The sequence below is a fragment of the Lampetra fluviatilis genome, chromosome 61 (genome assembly GCF_964198595.1).
Source record: "Lampetra fluviatilis chromosome 61, kcLamFluv1.1, whole genome shotgun sequence".
Classification (NCBI taxonomy): Eukaryota; Metazoa; Chordata; class Hyperoartia; order Petromyzontiformes; family Petromyzontidae; genus Lampetra; species Lampetra fluviatilis.
This window is the reverse complement of record NC_136335.1, coordinates 5,953,075-5,970,021: the sequence shown is the minus strand read 5'-3', so window position 1 is coordinate 5,970,021 and position 16,947 is coordinate 5,953,075. Positions and strand designations below refer to the sequence as shown.

General features: G+C 55.7%; 1 protein-coding gene across 1 annotated transcript in view; it reads left to right on the top strand.

Annotated features, from left to right (window-relative positions):
- Window positions 1-13,964, top strand: part of LOC144951307 (noelin-like) — a 37,654-nt gene extending 23,690 nt beyond the window's left edge. The window contains exons 3-5 of the mRNA XM_078881514.1: window positions 10-192; window positions 8,838-8,987; window positions 13,508-13,964. Of these exons, the coding sequence (XP_078737640.1) occupies window positions 10-192; window positions 8,838-8,987; window positions 13,508-13,525 (351 nt within the window). The 3' untranslated portion in view covers window positions 13,526-13,964. The remainder of the gene's footprint in view (window positions 1-9; window positions 193-8,837; window positions 8,988-13,507) is intronic.
- Window positions 13,965-16,947: the final 2,983 nt, after the last annotated feature.

Here is a 16,947-nt window from a genome sequence, read left to right as displayed (position 1 = left end):
CTCCTCTAGGTGTGTGCCCCCCTGCGTCTGCAGCCCCCCCCAGGGCGGCCCGCCAGCGGGGACGTGGGCTGGCAGGTGTTCAGCTCGGTGCAGGACGCGGAGGGGCGATGTATCTGCACCGTGGTGGCGCCGCAGCCGCACATGTGCACGCGGGACGCACGCGCGCGGCAGATACGGCAGCTGCTCGAGCGGGTGGGTGGGGGTGGCACGGTGGTCTGTGGCCAGTGGTGGTGGTTGCGGTGGTGGTGGCATTGGTGGTGGTTGGTTGTGGTGATAGTGGGGAGCGTGGCGGTTAGCGTTACGCTCCGCTACGCCCGCGGGGACTCGAGTTCGATTCCCGCTCACGGCCAAACACCGGTGATGATTATCTGAACCGGTCCTGGGTCTCCCCTAGGTCGACTCGGCCTCAAATGAGTACCTGGTGCAGTGTGTAAACATCGTCACTGGGGCGACCAAGGTGGCCCGGCGTGGTGTTGGCCACCCACCCCCTCGTGTGCCGTGTCGGCCTTCATAGGTGCTCGCTAACAGCACTTGCCCCTACAGTCCGGTATTGGCTACACGGGGGATCTCTGTCTTTGTGGTGGTGGTGGCGGTGGCAGCGGTGGTAGTGGAGACAGTTGTGGTGGTGATAATGGTGGCGGTTTGTGGTGGTGGCGGTGGTTGTGGTGGAATCGGTGGTGGCAGCGGGGGTAGTGGAGATGGTTGTGGCGATGTTGTGGTGGTGAGGCACGGCTTACAAAGGCAAAGCAAGTGAAAGCTTAGCGACCCAAGCAGCTCAAGGAGGATGGGAGGGGGGAAGGGGTCCACCGGATCAGAGGACGGGAAGGAGAATGTTCACGGGGTGGTTCAACATCGACAAGCCACGGCGGTTCCCCAATGGTGGTAGGGCCAAGCGTAACGCCCTGCACTGCGTGGCTTCTCCGAGACAATAACAAATGACGAATCTCCGAGTTAATGATGATGATGGCGACGACGATGACGACGATGATGCTGCTGCTGCAGGAATCCAGTCGTGGCGATCCCGACATTTCAAAATATATTGAAATAGAGTCCATTACATTGCATCACAGGACAGACATGTCTTGTATATTGTCTCAGTTAAATATCAATTCAATATTAAAGGGATCTCAAGGAGGGGGGGACGTAGATCACCCCCCCAACCCCGCCTCCCTGGATCTACCACATGACCCGCATTCATGAATTTTGATTTGGCTGCGATGCAAAGCTGTCAATCCCTTATCAGTGCCCTACCTTATTACAGACCAATTCAGACGTTATTGGTCACCCCGTGCCCCTGTACAAGAATACGGGGTAAACCGTGATGGGTTGACACGGTATGGCAATGGAAAAACTGCCGGGAGCCGACTGAACCCGGCTCGCACCACCGGTTTCGATTCCTTGTGCCCACCAGCCGTGGCGCCAGCGAATGTTCCATTCGGTCCCCGTTCCGGGCCCTCACCACTAGGTCGACTCGGCCCTAAAACGAGTAGCGTGGGGCGGTTGGCGTGTATAGAGTCAGATTTTCGGGGAGGGGGCCGGGGAGACAAAGGGGGCCGGGCGTGACGTAACCCTGGTCACCCCCCAGTCGTCATAGGTCCGCCGTGCCAGCATTTATACCAGGTGCCAACTTGCTAACAGCACTTGCCCCAACCGCTATGTAAAGGCTATACAGGTGTAATAATCCTTCTTGAGACGGCTTCGGAATCAGTCCTTTTTATTTCCACTCCACAATACACTTTACTCACTCACTCTCCGTTGCTGGCAGACAACGGAGAGAGGACAGACTTCGCACTAAGTCCCCACCGCGCACGTGGCACCCAGAGCCCCCGTCCGCGCGTGACCCTGCCCTTGTCAGTTTCCAGTCTGCTCTCGAGCGTTCTCTCTCACTCTCTCTTAATCCCTTCGTCACGTGGTCCCCCCAGCCAATCGTTCATGGACAGCTTCGACCATTCTCGATGGTTCCCTGTCAATCCCGGGACCACGCCCCTCATCCGGCTCCCCATTAGCTGGGGTCCCGAATGGCTAGGCCAATCACTCCTGATGACATGCCGTGATCACGCCTGGGACATGGTCCCTATCTCAACCCTTATTGGCTACAAGCAGGACCGGCAAGCCAATCTCCACGTGAACCCTCTATGGCTGTTATTACATCACCCCCCCCCCCCCCCCCGGTGAAAAAATGTAGCCGTCTCGGCTGGGAAAAGGGTGAAGGACCAATTCCGCAACATCTTATTAGGGCACCAAGGTGCGTTTAACAATTCGAGGGTGAACCGGCGTTCCCGCGCCTAACAACATTTAAAACAGTCACCCATAATAAAAAAATCACGACATACATTAGGGCGCCCCTGCAGCGCAGTAACGACAAGGAAATCAGCGAAACGATCAAACGTTAACGAAACGGAAGAGATTTCGACCGCGTACGCGACGCGGGACCATCTCCGCTCCCAGCGTAAGGTCGCTTTGCTTCCGGATGGACAGGAGGTGGCAGACTCGAAGAAGAAGTAGGTTGTTGGTGCTTGGTCACGTCCAGGGCGGGCCCCGCTGGAGGGGGGGCAGCGGGGGCTTCCTCAGCCCTCAGAACCTGTTCATGTGCAGGAGGCACAACACAGTCCCCCCTGGGATCAACGGGCGTGTCAAGCGGCGCAGTCGGCCCGGCAGAACCCGGCAGGTCAGCTAGTGGGGATGAAGGACCGACACGCGAGTCAACATAGGGTTTAAGTCGCGAGGAATGAACATACCACCGACGTTTTCCGTATTGAACGCGGATACTTTGCGAGTTCCGAACATCTACCAGCGTCACAGGCCCCCGCCATGGCCTGTGCAGTTTAGGGGATGTGCCCGCCGGTACCTGGGGGCAGTGGAGCCACGCCAGGTCTCCCACTGACCAAGGCATGTGAGTATGCGTTCAACGCGCATACCGTTCGTTTCTTGCCTGAGCACGGGCCGTCGCACACCGGGCAGCCTCTCGCGCCTCCGTTACTCGTTCAAGCGAGTCACGCACGTGGTCAGGCAGGGAGCGGGACGGTCGTTTACTCGGCGTACCAGTTGCACATCGATGGGTGGAACATTTTCACGGCCATACATAAAAAAAAATGGTGAGTATCCCGTGGACGTGTGCGGAACCATGCGGTATGCCGCTAAGACGCCTGGTATGTGCAGGTCCCAATCGGTTTGCTTTTCACTGACCGTGTGACAAAGCATAGCCGAGAGGGTACGGTTGAATCGTTCCACCATACCATCTGTTTGGGGATGGTATGGGGAGGTGCGAACTTTCTTTGTACCTAGCGCGTCACAAACTTCCCTAAGCAATTTAGAGGAGAAATTCCGCCCTTGATCTGTGAGCAGCCTCTCAGGTGCCCCCTTGTCCATGACATACCCGTTCAAGAAAGCGTCGGTGATGGACGCTGCCGTTTGGTCGGGCAGAGGCCAGGCCATCGGCCATCGAGAAAAATATTCCACCCCGACCAGAAGGTATTTATTGCCCCTAGCCGACGGGGGAAACGGCCCCAGAATGTCGAGAGCAACTAATTCGTTGATACGGGACACTTCAATGGAACGCAACGGTGGTACATAGTGGTTCCGAGGCGGCTTCCTCTTCGCACAATCATGGCACGAGCGGACAAAGTCATTGATGTCTGCCGTCATACCGGCCCAGAAAAAATCCTTTTGCATCATGGCCACAGGCTTCTGGACGCTGAGGTGCATCAACTTATCAGCGTGCAGAGTACGGAGCAGGTCGTAGCGAAGCGAAGTAGGCACTACCAAGCGTGGTCGGTCAGACAACCCGTCGGTACACATTAACAATCCCGACTTACCCCGGAACATCTGCCACTTCCAGCCCACCAATTGCGATTTTTGTTTCCCTACCAATTTACGTAGCGGAGACAGCGAGGCATCGGCCTCCTGCTCGCGCAACCAGACCGCGTGCGGCAGCCGCAAGGTATCATCGGTGTCCACCGACACCTGCTGCTCCTCCTCCTTCGCTTTCGCCCCTGCGTCGTCCTCATTCGCTATCGCCCCCATAACCGGGCAGGGCGACGTGGGCGGTGCCGTGCAACGGTGCGTGCCCGTCAGGCAAGTGCATGGAGGAATGGGCGGCAGCCTTGAGAGCGCATCCGCGTTCGCGTGACGGGCCCCCTTTCGGTATGTTATATCGAAGGAAAATTCCTGTAACGATTCCAACCACCGGGCCAATTGGCCTGACGGCTGATCCAATTTGAGGGAATATTGCAAAGCCGCATGATCAGTGCGGACCAGGAATTTCCGTCCATACAGGTACGGCCGGTACAATCGAACAAAATGGACAATTGCCAAAAGTTCCCGCCTTGTCACGCAATATCGCGTTTCCGCAGGCGATAGAACCCTGCTGCCGTATGCCACCACCCTCTCAACCCCGTCCTTGCGTTGCGACAAAACGGCCCCAATGCCGATATCACTAGCATCCGTATCAAGGATGAACGGCTGCGAAAAATCTGGGTAATCTAACGTAGGCGCCGTGGCGAGGTGGTCCCGAAGTGCCATAAAGGAACTTTCTTCCTCCGCACCCCATTTAAACCTTTGATTTTTGCCAGTTAGAACGTGTAATGGTTTAGCCAACGTCGCAATGTTCTTAACGAAGCGGCGATAATAGGAAGCGAATCCAATAAACCGCCGAACATCACCCACCGAGGTGGGTGTGGGCCACTCACGTACACACTTCGTTTTCAGAGGATCAGTGGATACACCGTCCGAACTGACAATATGACCCAGGTAACGGACGGAGTGTTGCAGAAGGTGGCATTTCCTCGGTTTAAACTTAAGGTCAGCCGCACGCATTCTTTGAAAAACTGTCTCAAGGCGTTGGAGATGTTCCTCGAACGTGCGGCTAAAGACAATTATATCGTCTAGATATATGAGGCACGTTTCCTACTGCAGTCCTGCCAACACCAATTCCATGAGCCGCTGAAACGTGGCCGGAGCCGCGTTCAGGCCCATCGGCAACCGATTAAATTGAAAGAGACCTTGCGGTGTGCGGAATGCCGTTTTGGCTTTTGACTCGTCATCGAGGGGAAGCTGCCAGAAGCCCGAGGACAGGTCAAGGGTGGAAAAGAATTTAGCACCCGATAAAGCATCCAATGAGTCATCCATCCTCGGTAAGGGGTACGCGTCCGCTACCGAAATTTTGTTCAACCGGCGGAAATCAACGCAAAACCTCGTACCACCATCTTTCTTCTTAACCAGAACGACGGGCGCGCCCCAAGGGCTGTTGGACGGCGAAATAATATCCACCGCCAGCAATTCATCTACTGCCCCACGCACGTGTTCCCTTTCCGCCGGGCTCATACGGTGAGGGTGCATACAGACGGGAGGTGCCGCACCGGTTTCAATATGGTGCGACAAAAGCGACGTGCGGCCGAGGTCCAAATCATTTCTGCTGAAAACATCAGCGTACCGCAGCAATAGCGAACGCAAGGCGTTCTTATGTTCATTTGACAAGGAAGAATTCTCTCCGCATAAATCTGCGATCCAGCGTTCTTGTGAACGATCATGCGGAGGTCCATCCGTGGGCATCCGAGCGCGCGGCGGTTTGTCACAAGAGGCGAAATCGGTAGTGGCGTGAGCCAGCACCGATCCCTCCGGAACAACGACGCGGTCAGGTCCCCAATTCAAGACCTGTATGAAAGGTGCCTGACATGGGCGCACGATCGTTTGTGCCGCCGCCAAAGAAAAAGATTTCGATACCGAATTCGATGGGGATAATAGCACGCCCTTCGCATCCCTTCCCATTTGAAGTGGTTTTCGGTAACGCAGCGGGATAAGCATTTGCGTTCCCGATGGAACCTCCACTGTAGCCGCAACGACAGCAGTAACTGCATTACCTGTAGGCGCATTGGCCAGCAGGGAAGGCAGGAACGCCATCCTACGACCCCCCGGCATTTCCAAACAGTCCTGGTCGACCCGTATTCTCAGCGGCATCCGGCGCAGGAAATCCGTACCCAACAAGCATGGAACAGCTAGCGAGCGAGAAATTAACACAGGTCCTGCGGCGGTAATATTTCCGATAGCGATGCTCACATCCACCTGTCCGCAGATACCCATGCTCCCCCCCATTGGCGGCAACACACGCATCATTAACCTTGCGTATCCGCGATGCAGGAATGGACAACAAACGAAAAATAACATCAGAAATGATGGTAGCCGACGCGCCAGTGTCCACCAAGATACGGACGTCGACGCCGTCGATGGTACCTCGTACCGTCGACGAGCCCGACGCCGCAGCCACAATCCTGCGAGCCAATTTCTTCCACTGTGTAGCAGAGCGTGTCAATGGAGCAGGACAAGTAAAATTATCCTTAGGAGTGTAAGAATGAGTGCGAGTGGATGAGTGATGTGACACGACCTGCCGGGTGTCCGATTTGTGCCGACTCACCCGAGGTTGTTGCAGCTCCGCAGCAGGTAGAGGAGATGGAGGTCCCCTTGGTGGAAGAGGCGACAGCAGAGGTCGGCAGCGGCAGTCACGGGTGAAGTGGACCCATCTGCCGCACTTGAAACACGCGGCCGACGTCGGCCGGTGGTCGGACGACCCGGCCCTCGCACGCGGCCGGCCCGTGTAGTCGCCCCGCTGGTCGCGCAGCTGCCGGCCCTGGAAACCTATGCGGGACAGCAGCAGCCAGCATGTCGTCGTCGCCCGAGTCGTCAGAGCAGTGGACAACCAGTCGCGGAGACCACCCCAGAGGCGGCCCGTCGATCTCGGGTTTCCCCGTCCACGCCGCCATCTGGTCCCAACGCTTGATATTAAACTTAGCGTCCAGGCAGCGCGCCACCCACCGCGATGAAAGCGGTTCGTGGCCGCACACTGGTAGAGAGATGTTGAGCTCCTGAGACAACTCCAGCATGCGGGAAAGGATGAGCGGATCCAAATGCTCGGCCGTTGCGTCGGGGTAGGCGGCCATGGCCATCGCCATCAACGCCCCCCAATAGGCCAACGGCGATTCCTCCGGTGCTCGGCGACGCGACATAAATTTTCTGGTGGCCGATGTCGGCGGGTCATAAAATTCTGCCATCTCTGTGAACGCATCCCGCAGTGTCTTCTTTTTGGACGCCGGGATGGAGCGGAAGACTCCCAGAGACACATCATCGAGCAGCGTAGGTAGTGCTCCCAGCGCTTCTTCCTCCGTCCAGATCACAGATCTAAAAGCTGACTCGAAGCGCCACATAAAAGCACTCTAATCGCCCCCGGCGATAAATTCTTTTATTTGTGGAAGGCGATGTCTGCGGTGGCAGGCGCGTGCCGTGGGCGTCTCCGACTGCCATTCCCGCTCTCCACTTGGTGCAGGCAAAATGGCATCCGGCGGCCGCGTGGTGGTAGGCGCGCCTAAAATGGGGGCCGACGACTCCGGCGCAGCCGCCCCACCCAAGACGATGGCGTCCTCCCGCGTGGCAGGAGCAATGGCGGGTCCCGCTTCCATAGCAGGACCGCTTCCCGCGGCGTCCAGCTGATCAGCGATTTGGCGACCCACGGCTGGTGAGGATGCCACCGCGGTCACCAGGCTTAGCAGAATGGCGCGCAATGACTCAATCTGCTCCGCCATCAGCCGCCATTCGTCTCTTGGTCCTGCGGTGGTCGCATCCTCCCCCGGTCGACGCTGAGAGGCGTCGAGGCGAGTGTCATCAGCAGGCGGCACAAGGGCTGTAGCTCCCAACGGCTCATCTTCATCCGTCTCGACCTCTTCCTCCGATAGAGGCACGGGCAGGTTCTTTTTTCTGGGGTGCTTAGACATCTTGACGATCATCCAAACAGTCGCAGAATTACTTCTGACACCAGTGTAATAATCCATCTTGAGACGGCTTCGGAATCAGTCCTTTTTATTTCCACTCCACAATACACTTTACTCACTCACTCTCCGTTGCTGGCAGACAACGGAGAGAGGACAGACTTCGCACTAAGTCCCCACCGCGCACGTGGCAGCCAGAGCCCCCGTCCGCGCGTGACCCTGCCCTTGTCAGTTTCCAGTCTGCTCTCGATCGTTCTCTCTCACTCTCTCTTAATCTCTTCGTCACGTGGTCCCCCCAGCCAATCGTTCATGGACAGCTTCGACCATTCTCGATGGTTCCCTGTCAATCCCGGGACCACGCCCATCATCCGGCTCCCCATTAGCTGGGGCCCCGAATGGCTAGGCCAATCACTCCTGATGACATGCCGTGATCACGCCTGGGCCATGGTCCCTATCTCAACCCTTATTGGCTACAAGCAGGACCGGCAAGCCAATCCCCACGTGAACCCTCTATGGCTGTTATTACACAGGGATAGTTTCAGTTGTGCCACCCCCCCCCCATATGCCACCACCCCCCCCCCCCCCCCGATATGCCACCACCCCCCCCCCCCGATATGCCACCACCCCCCCCCCCATATGCCACCAACCCCCCCCCCCCAATATGCCACCACCCCCCCCCCATATGCCACCACCCCCCCCCCCTCTATGCCACCACCCCCCCCCCCATATGCCACCACCCCCCCCCCCCAATATGCCACCACCCCCCCCCCCCCATACGACACATTTATATATTTACACGATCTAACCCCAAAAAACTCTATTGTGGACGATATTGGCCGCAAGAGGCTACCACGTGTTTATCATCGTCATCGTGTTCAGATCTATTTCCACTGCGATTGTCGTGATTCACTCAGCTCCTGCACGCGCGCCCCCACACCGCTCCATCTCCGCGACGGACGTTCCCACAACATTCCCACGACGTTCCCCGCGACGTTCCCGGTGACGTTCCTACGACGTTCCCCGCGACGTTCCTGCGACGTTCCCCGCGATCGTCCGCTCCCCGCGACTCGCCCCCTTTTGTAGGTGCAGAACATGTCGCAGTCGATGGAGGCGCTGAGTTCGCGCACGCAAAGCGACATGGTGTACGTGCGGCGAGTCGAGGCGCAGATGCGCGCATTCGAGTCGCGCTTCAGCCAGGTGCAGGCGGACCGGCACGCCCTACTGCACACCCAGGTGAGAGCGACCTGATGCACTGCCACTCACTCATCCGCTCACCGACTCACTCGTGCACTCGCTCACTCATCCGCTCACCCACTCACTCATCCGCTCACCGACTCACTCGTCTACTCGCTCACTCATCCGCTCACCCACTAACTCACTCATCCGCTCACCCACTTGCTCGTGCACTCGCTCACTCGCTCACTCATTTGCTCACCCACTCACTCCCTCATCCACTCACTCGCACACTCACTCGTGCACTCGCTCACTCATCTGCTTACCCACTAACTCACTCATCCACTCACCGACTCACTCGTGCACCCGCTCACTCATCCACTCACTCATCCGCTCACCCACTCAATCGTGCACTCGCTCACTCATCTGCTCACCCACTAACTCACTCATCCACTCACTCATCCGCTCACCGACTCACTCGTGCACCCGCTCACTCATCCGCTCACCCACTAACTCACTCATCCGCTCACTGACTCATTCGTGCACCCGCTCACTCATCTGCTCACCCACTAACTCACTCATCTGCTCACCGACTCACTCGTGCACCCGCTCACTCATCTGCTCACCCACTAACTCACTCATCTGCTCACCGACTCACTCGTGCACCCGCTCACTCATCCACTCACTCATCCGCTCACCCACTCAATCGTGCACTCGCTCACTCATCCGCTCACCCACTAACTCACTCATCCGCTCACCGACTTGCTCGTGCACTCACTCACTCGCTCACTCATCCGCTCACTCACTCACTCCCTCATCCATTCACTCACTCGTGCACTCGCTCATTCGTCCGCTCACCCACTCACTCATCTGCTCACCCACTCAATCGTGCACTCGCTCACTCATCCGTTCACCCACTAACTCACTCATCCGCTCACCCACTTGCTCGTGCACTCGCTCACTCATCTACTCACTCACTCGTGTACTCGCTCATTCATCCGCTCACCCACTCACTCATCTGCTCACTCACTCAATCGTCCACTCAATCACTCACCCACCATTCGTCCACTCACTCACTCATGCATCTGATAACCAACTCACTCACTCACTCATCCGATCACCCAGTCACGCATCCACTCACTCATCTGCTCACCCGTTCACTCACTCACTCATCCGCTCACTCACTCATCCGCTCACCCACTCACTCACCCACTCACCCACTCACCCACTCACTCATCCACTCACTCACGCATCCACTCACCAACTCACTCATCCGCTCACCCATTCACTCGTCCACTCGCTCACTCATCGGCTCACCCACTCACTCGTCTACTCACTCGTCCACTCTCTCACTCATTCGTTCACCCACTCGCTCACTCATCCGCTCACCCACTCACTTGTTCACTCACTTGCGCATCTGCTCACCCACTCACTCGTCTACTCATTCACTAATCCGCTCACCCACTCACTCGTCCACGTGCTCACTCATGCGCTCACTATTCATCCGCTCACCATAATCACCCATAGAGATACATAGAGACTCATGGAAATACAGAGACCCATGGAGATACATAGAGACTCATGGAGATACAGAGACCCATGGAGATACATAGAAACTCATAGAGATGCATACAGACCCATAGAGACCCATGGAGATGCATAGAGTCCAATAGAGATACATAGAGGGTCTTTATGTATATTAGAGACCCATAGAGATACATAGAGACTCATGGAGATACATAGAGATATATAGAGACCCATAGAGACCCATGGAGATACATAGAGTCCAATAGAGATACATAGAGACCTATGGAGATACATAGAGTCCAATAGAGATACATAGAGACCCATAGAGATACATAGAGACCCATAAAGATACATTGAAGACAAGCCACAGGAATGCGATTGTGGGCATGCGAATGTAGCGGTTAAAGTCAGGCGCACACTGGAACTTTGGAGGCAACACTATTAATTAGCTAACACAACGGGTACCACTTAACATTCACAGGATAACGACAGAGGGTGGTAGCCACCGTTCCTAACTTAGCTAACACACGGGGACACTACATCACTGCACCAGGACAGCCCAACACGCTGCCTGGTCCACTAGCGGAGAACGGAGACCGAGGATCGTGGACGGTGGCTTCATCAACATCAGCAGTAACAGCATTAGCAGCAGCAGTAACAGCATTAGCAGCAGCAGTAACAGCAGTAGCAACAGCAGTAGTAGCAGCAGCAGTAGCAGCAGCAATAACAGCAGTAGTAGCAGCAGTAGCAACAGCAGTAGCAGCAGCAGTAGCATCAGCATCAGCAGTAGAAGCATCAGCAGTAGCAGCAGCAGTAGCAACAGTAACATCAGCAGTAGTAGCAGCAGTAACAGCAGTAGCAGCAATAACAGCAGAAGCAGTAACAGCAGCAGTAGTAATAGCGGCAGCAGCAGCATTAAGAGCAGCATCAGTAAGAGAATCAGTAATAAGAGCAGCAGCAGTATCGGTAAGAGAATCAGTAATAAGAGCAGCAGCAGTATCGGTGTGCATGTTGAATCACAAACCAACTCAATGAGCATCATTCACGCTCAGCGGCTGTTCTTCATTACAATTCGCGAGAGCTCCTAACGAGACAGAGGTGGAGATGCTCATTTGTGTTAATTAGAGCTTCCTGATTCATTCCTTCCACCCCATCCTCCTCCCTCCCTCCCTCCTTCCACCTTCCTCCCTCCCCGAGCAATTTAAGAACAATTCATGGTGTTCCCTGAGTTAACTCACTGGCCACAAATCACATCTCGTCGCACGCACACTCCAGACACACAAATTAGCATGACAGAAATAAACAAAAAAAGTAACGCAGCAAATTTTACGTAACAAAAGTAACACAACAAAATTTACATAACAGATGTAACAAAGCAAATACATCATGACAACATTTACATACCAAATGTAATAGAATGAATTTAGCATACCACATTTAACATAACAATTTAACATAACAATTTATCCTAACAAAAGTAACATAACAACATTTACTTGACAAGAGTAATCTAATGATATTTGCACGACGCATTAAACATGACAACAATAGCATAACAAAAGTAACACAAAACAGGTAACCTAAAATTTACATGACAAAATTAACACGCAAAAAGTAACACACCAAACGTAACATAACACATTTAACATAATACAAGTAAAATTACAAAGTTGACATAACACCATTAAGAGCAGCAGCGGAATGTATATATTTTTCATATATTTTATTACTTTTTACGATTTATTTGGTAAACGCTCTGTTTGACCACTTATTTATGCCTAATCTTCCACTTTTTTATTCCTTAGTTTGCTCCGAAACTGTCAAAATAACAATACATTTTACATACGAAATTAAATAATTTCTTTCCTTTTTTTTACATTTTATTTATTCATATGTATTATTATTATTTTCTTTTTCTCAGATGTCGTTATGTCTCTCACGGAAACGGCGGGTGGTTTGTATCGATGAAAAACCCCGACTCAAGAGCTTCTTAGTTTACAGGATACTTCTGCTCAGTGTTAGAGGCATAGAGGTAGAGGCGCGGCCCTGCAAGTGCCCACTTGCACCACTGCCGGAGCCACAGGCCACCCTCACCCCATGTATCTGCTCAGTGTTAGAGGTAGCGAGGCAGAGGCGCAGCCCTGCAAGTGCCCGTTGGCACCATTTCCAGAGCCAGTGTTAGAGGTAGCGAGATAGAGGCGCAGCCCTGCAAGTGCCCGCTCGCAACACTGCCGGAGCCACAGGCTACCCTCACCCCCATGTATCTGCTCAGTTTTAGAGGTAGCGAGATAGAGGCGGAGCCCTGCAAGTGCCCGCTGGCACCACTGCCGGAGCCACAGTGTTAGAGGTAGCGAGGTAGAAGCGCAGCCCCGCAAGTGCCCGCTGGCACCACTGTCAGAGCCACAGGCCACCCCCACCCCCATGTATCTGCTTAGTGTTAGATTAGTGTTAGAGGTAGCGAGGTAGAGGTGGAGCCCTGCAAGTGCCCGCTGGCACCACTGCCGGAGCCACAGGCGACCCTCACCCCCATGTATCTGCTCAGTGTTAGAGGTAGCGAGGTAGAGGCGGAGCCCTGCAAGTGCCCGCTCGCACCGCTGCCGGAGCCACAGGCCACCCCCACCCCCATGTATCTGCTCAGTGTTAGAGGTAGCGAGATAGAAGCGCAGCCCTGCAAGTGCCCCCGAGCCACCCCCACCTCCCACCCCCCTGCCGTCCCTCCAGCTCTAGCGACGGCCCTCTCTCGAGGCTCGTTTTTGGCCTACTCTTCCACGCCGAGCCGAGATGTTCCCGAAGATGTGGGAGTTATGCGCAATTTTTGTTTGTACCCCACCTACCTTGCCGGTCGTGCGATTATCACTGTGATCGAACCCGTGTTGCACTGCTGCGTGGACAGAGGCGGCTGCTGGTGAGATGGGATGGGGGGGGTTAGGATGACGAGACCGTGAAGAATCCATCCAGCAGTGGATAGATATTGACCGACGACGAAGACGACGATGATGATGACGCTGGTGACGATCGGCTGCTGTCCCGTCCTCCTCCCGTGTGCGCCGCAGGATACCAAGGGGGAATGACCGCACGGTAGAGGAACGAAGAGGAATACAGAACACTTGGGGGGTGGGGGAGAGCGTAGGAGAGACACGGGGAGAGAGACGGAGAGACGGAGAGAGAGATTGAGGACAATCGACATCGAGGAACAATCACAGAGACTCTCCATTCTCTCCATCCCCCTTCTACGCTCGCCAATGAATGAACGTGGGTCCGTGTGCCAATATTTAAATAGGGGGGGCTGCCCCCCCCCCCACCCCGCTCCCGCCGTGTGCAAAGAATGAAATGGGGGGGTGGTGGGGGCCTGCCCCCCCCCCACCTCCGGCCGTGTGCAAAGAATGAAATTGGGGGGGGGGGGCTGCCCCCCCCCCTCGCCGTGTGCAAAGAATGAAATGGGGCGGGGGGTTGCTTGGTACCACACCCCACCCCCCACTCGCCACCTGCGGTCCGTGAAGTGGGGGTGGGGGGGTCCCGGTGCAATTGTACCGCCTGCACCCTCGCTGGCTGGCGCGAGAGACACTTCCTCGTGCGTGCAGGGCGCAGCTGGGGGGGGGGGGTGGGGGGGGGGTGTCTCTGCACCCGCAGCTCTGTGGGCAGAGGTGACGTGGAGGAGGTGGAAGACGAGGAGTACGAGGAGGACGAGAAGGAAGGAGGAGGAAGGAGGATGACGAAGGAGGGGGAGGAGGAGGAGGAAGGAGGATCCAGGAGAAATGAGCTGGAATGAGTTGGAGGACCCAGGAGGAAGGAGGAGGAGTTGGAGGAAGACTCGATCGACGCTGAGACCCATGGACGCGACTCAGAATCGGCATTTTCGAGCGGAGGAATCCGATGAGCTGCGAAGCTCTTTGCGACCCGTGCCGAGTGTGGGGGGGGCGGGGCGGGGTCGCAATGACGACGGCGCGATCGTGATTCTTGCCTCGGTGCTGGAGTGACGGTGCCACTCAATGGCCATGCCAGTTGCGTGGTGATCTTGGTTGGATTTGGGGGGGGCTCCTGGTGAAATTCATTAAATGTGCGCCCCTCCCCCACACCCATTCTGTCCAATTTCACCGCCCCCCCCCCAGTAGCTAGGAGATGTTAACTACCTCGCCTGGTGTGCAGGAGGTTCGTGAGTTCCATCCCGACCCTGACGCCTGCTGCTGTATATTTGGAGTCTGCGTGTCTCTCTATCATCCCCATGGCGAGATGTTAACTACCTCGCCTGGTGTGCAGGAGGTTCGTGAGTTCCATCCCGACCCTGACGCCTGCTGCTGTATATTTGGAGTCTGCGTGTCTCTCATCCCCATGGCGAGATGTTAACTACCTCGCCTGGTATACAGGAGGTCGTGGGTTCAATTCCGACCTTGACGCTTGCTGTATAATTGGAGTCTGCGTGTCTCTCTCATCACCATGGCGAGATGTTAACATCCTCGCCTGGTATACAGGAGGTCGTGGGTTCAATCCCGACCCTGACGCCTGCTGCTGTATAATTGGAGTCTGCGTGTCTCTCACATCCCCATGGTGAGATGTTCATTATCTCGCCTGTTTTCGATCGCGACCCTGACGCCTGCCGCTGTACATATGGAGTCTGAGTCTCTCTCTCTCTTTCTCTCCCCTTGTGTTCATTGCGAGGATCTTTCTCCGGGACCCCCCGGGGTTCCCCTCCCCTCCACGTTTAGAATGGACCTCTCTACGCGTCCAGAGTGTTTGGTTGCTGCTGCTGTACATTGACGACACGCCGACGCAGATGATGATGATGATGATGTTGAGCCATTCCGTTGAGCTGTCATTCGCGATGGCCAGGTTGCTTCTGAAAAAAAAGAAGAGAGAGAGAGAGAGCTACGTAGCAGCTCAGCGGGGCCTTACCTGGTAAAATAAAATAAATTTAAAAACACGAATATTGATATTTTTTAAGTTTGTAGTCCGGGCGGCCTGGGGCCTCCCTGGGTCGCTAAGTCCGCGACTTGGACGTGTGAGTATCGGCTGGTGGCAGGAATCGACTCGTTTCCGAGATATCGTGGTGATAGTTGGTGGGGGTGGTGGTGGTGGTTGGTGGTGGTGGTAGTTGGTGGTGGTTGGTGGTTGATGGTTGTTGGTTGGTGGTGGTGGTTAGTAGTGGTTGGTGGTGGTGGTTGGTGGTGGTGGTTGATGGTGGTGCTGGTTGGTAGTTGGTGGTGATGGTGGTTGGTGGTTGGTTGTGGTGGTTCGTGGTGGTGGTTGGTGGTGGTGGTTGGTGATTGGTGGTGGTGGTTGGTAGTAGTGGTAATTGGTGGTGATGGTGGTTGGTGGTGGTGGTTGGTGGTGGTGGTTGGTAGTAGTGGTGGTTGGTAGTAGTGGTGTTTGGTAGTGGTGGTGGTTGGTAGTAGTGGTTGGTGGTGGTGTTTGGTGGTGGTGGGGGGTGGTAGTGGTGGTTGTTGGTAGTGGTTGGTCTCCAAGTGGGAGACGAGGTGGCAGTTGCACCGCCTGCGCACTCGACAGCCCACGGGACTCTCCGAGTCTGACGTTCGGCCCATTGTGACCTGCCAAGAGAGACGGTGGGGCCGAGAACTCGGACCCGGGACCCCAGGACCCCGGGACCCCGGGACCCCGAAACCCCGGGACCCCGGGACCCGGGACCCCTGGACCCAGGGACCCATGACCCGGGGTCTCCGTGGTGTCGGCTCGCCGTTTCTTGTCACGCGTGTGGCGTGGCGCCGTGGGTTGGGATGTGGCCTTGGATCCATTGCCACCGCCTCTGCCCTCGAACTGATCTCAGGTTTGTGTCTGTGTGTGTGTGGCTATGTGTGTGTGTATCTCGGTCATCTCAGTCAGTCGACCCGTGGCACCTGGGTCTGCCCCGTGACCTGCCAGCGGGCGTTCGACATTTAACGTGGCCTCAAGGTGCACATGGCCTGGCACAAGCGTCGTGGTGACGTCACCGCCACTTAGTGGCGAATGGCGGTTGTTGTTGTTGTTGTTGTTGTGTACCTAATGGAGCATCTTCGCCGGTTATAAACATTTAGACTTGCCTGCCTACGATCAATCCTGGGTTTAACCAGGCTGGATTGTCTGAGGAGCTCACAAATCCTCGAAAGATCTGGACAAAGTCCCATCGGTGAGCTCCTCCGGCAGGCAAGGCTGCATTGGCTGGGCTATGTAGCCCGCATGCCCAATCACCGCATGCCCAAACAGGTTTTGTTCGGCCGGATCGAGGGGGTTAAACGGGCGCGGTACGGGCTACAGAAGAGATGGAGTGATGTGGTACAGGAGGACGTGGAGCTGAGTGGACTTGCCGATGACTGGTACCAGCGGTGTCAAGATCGGCCTCAGTGGAGGAGGCTCGTGAAGGACGCTACTGGGCAGTTGGAGGCAGTCGCCCTCCAGCAGCAACGGAGGGCGGAGGAGCGACGCTCACAACAACGAGCGGAGCTCCGGGTGGCTAAAGCACAGCAAGTTGGCACAGTAGGGGGCACAGGTGGTGCATCAGCCA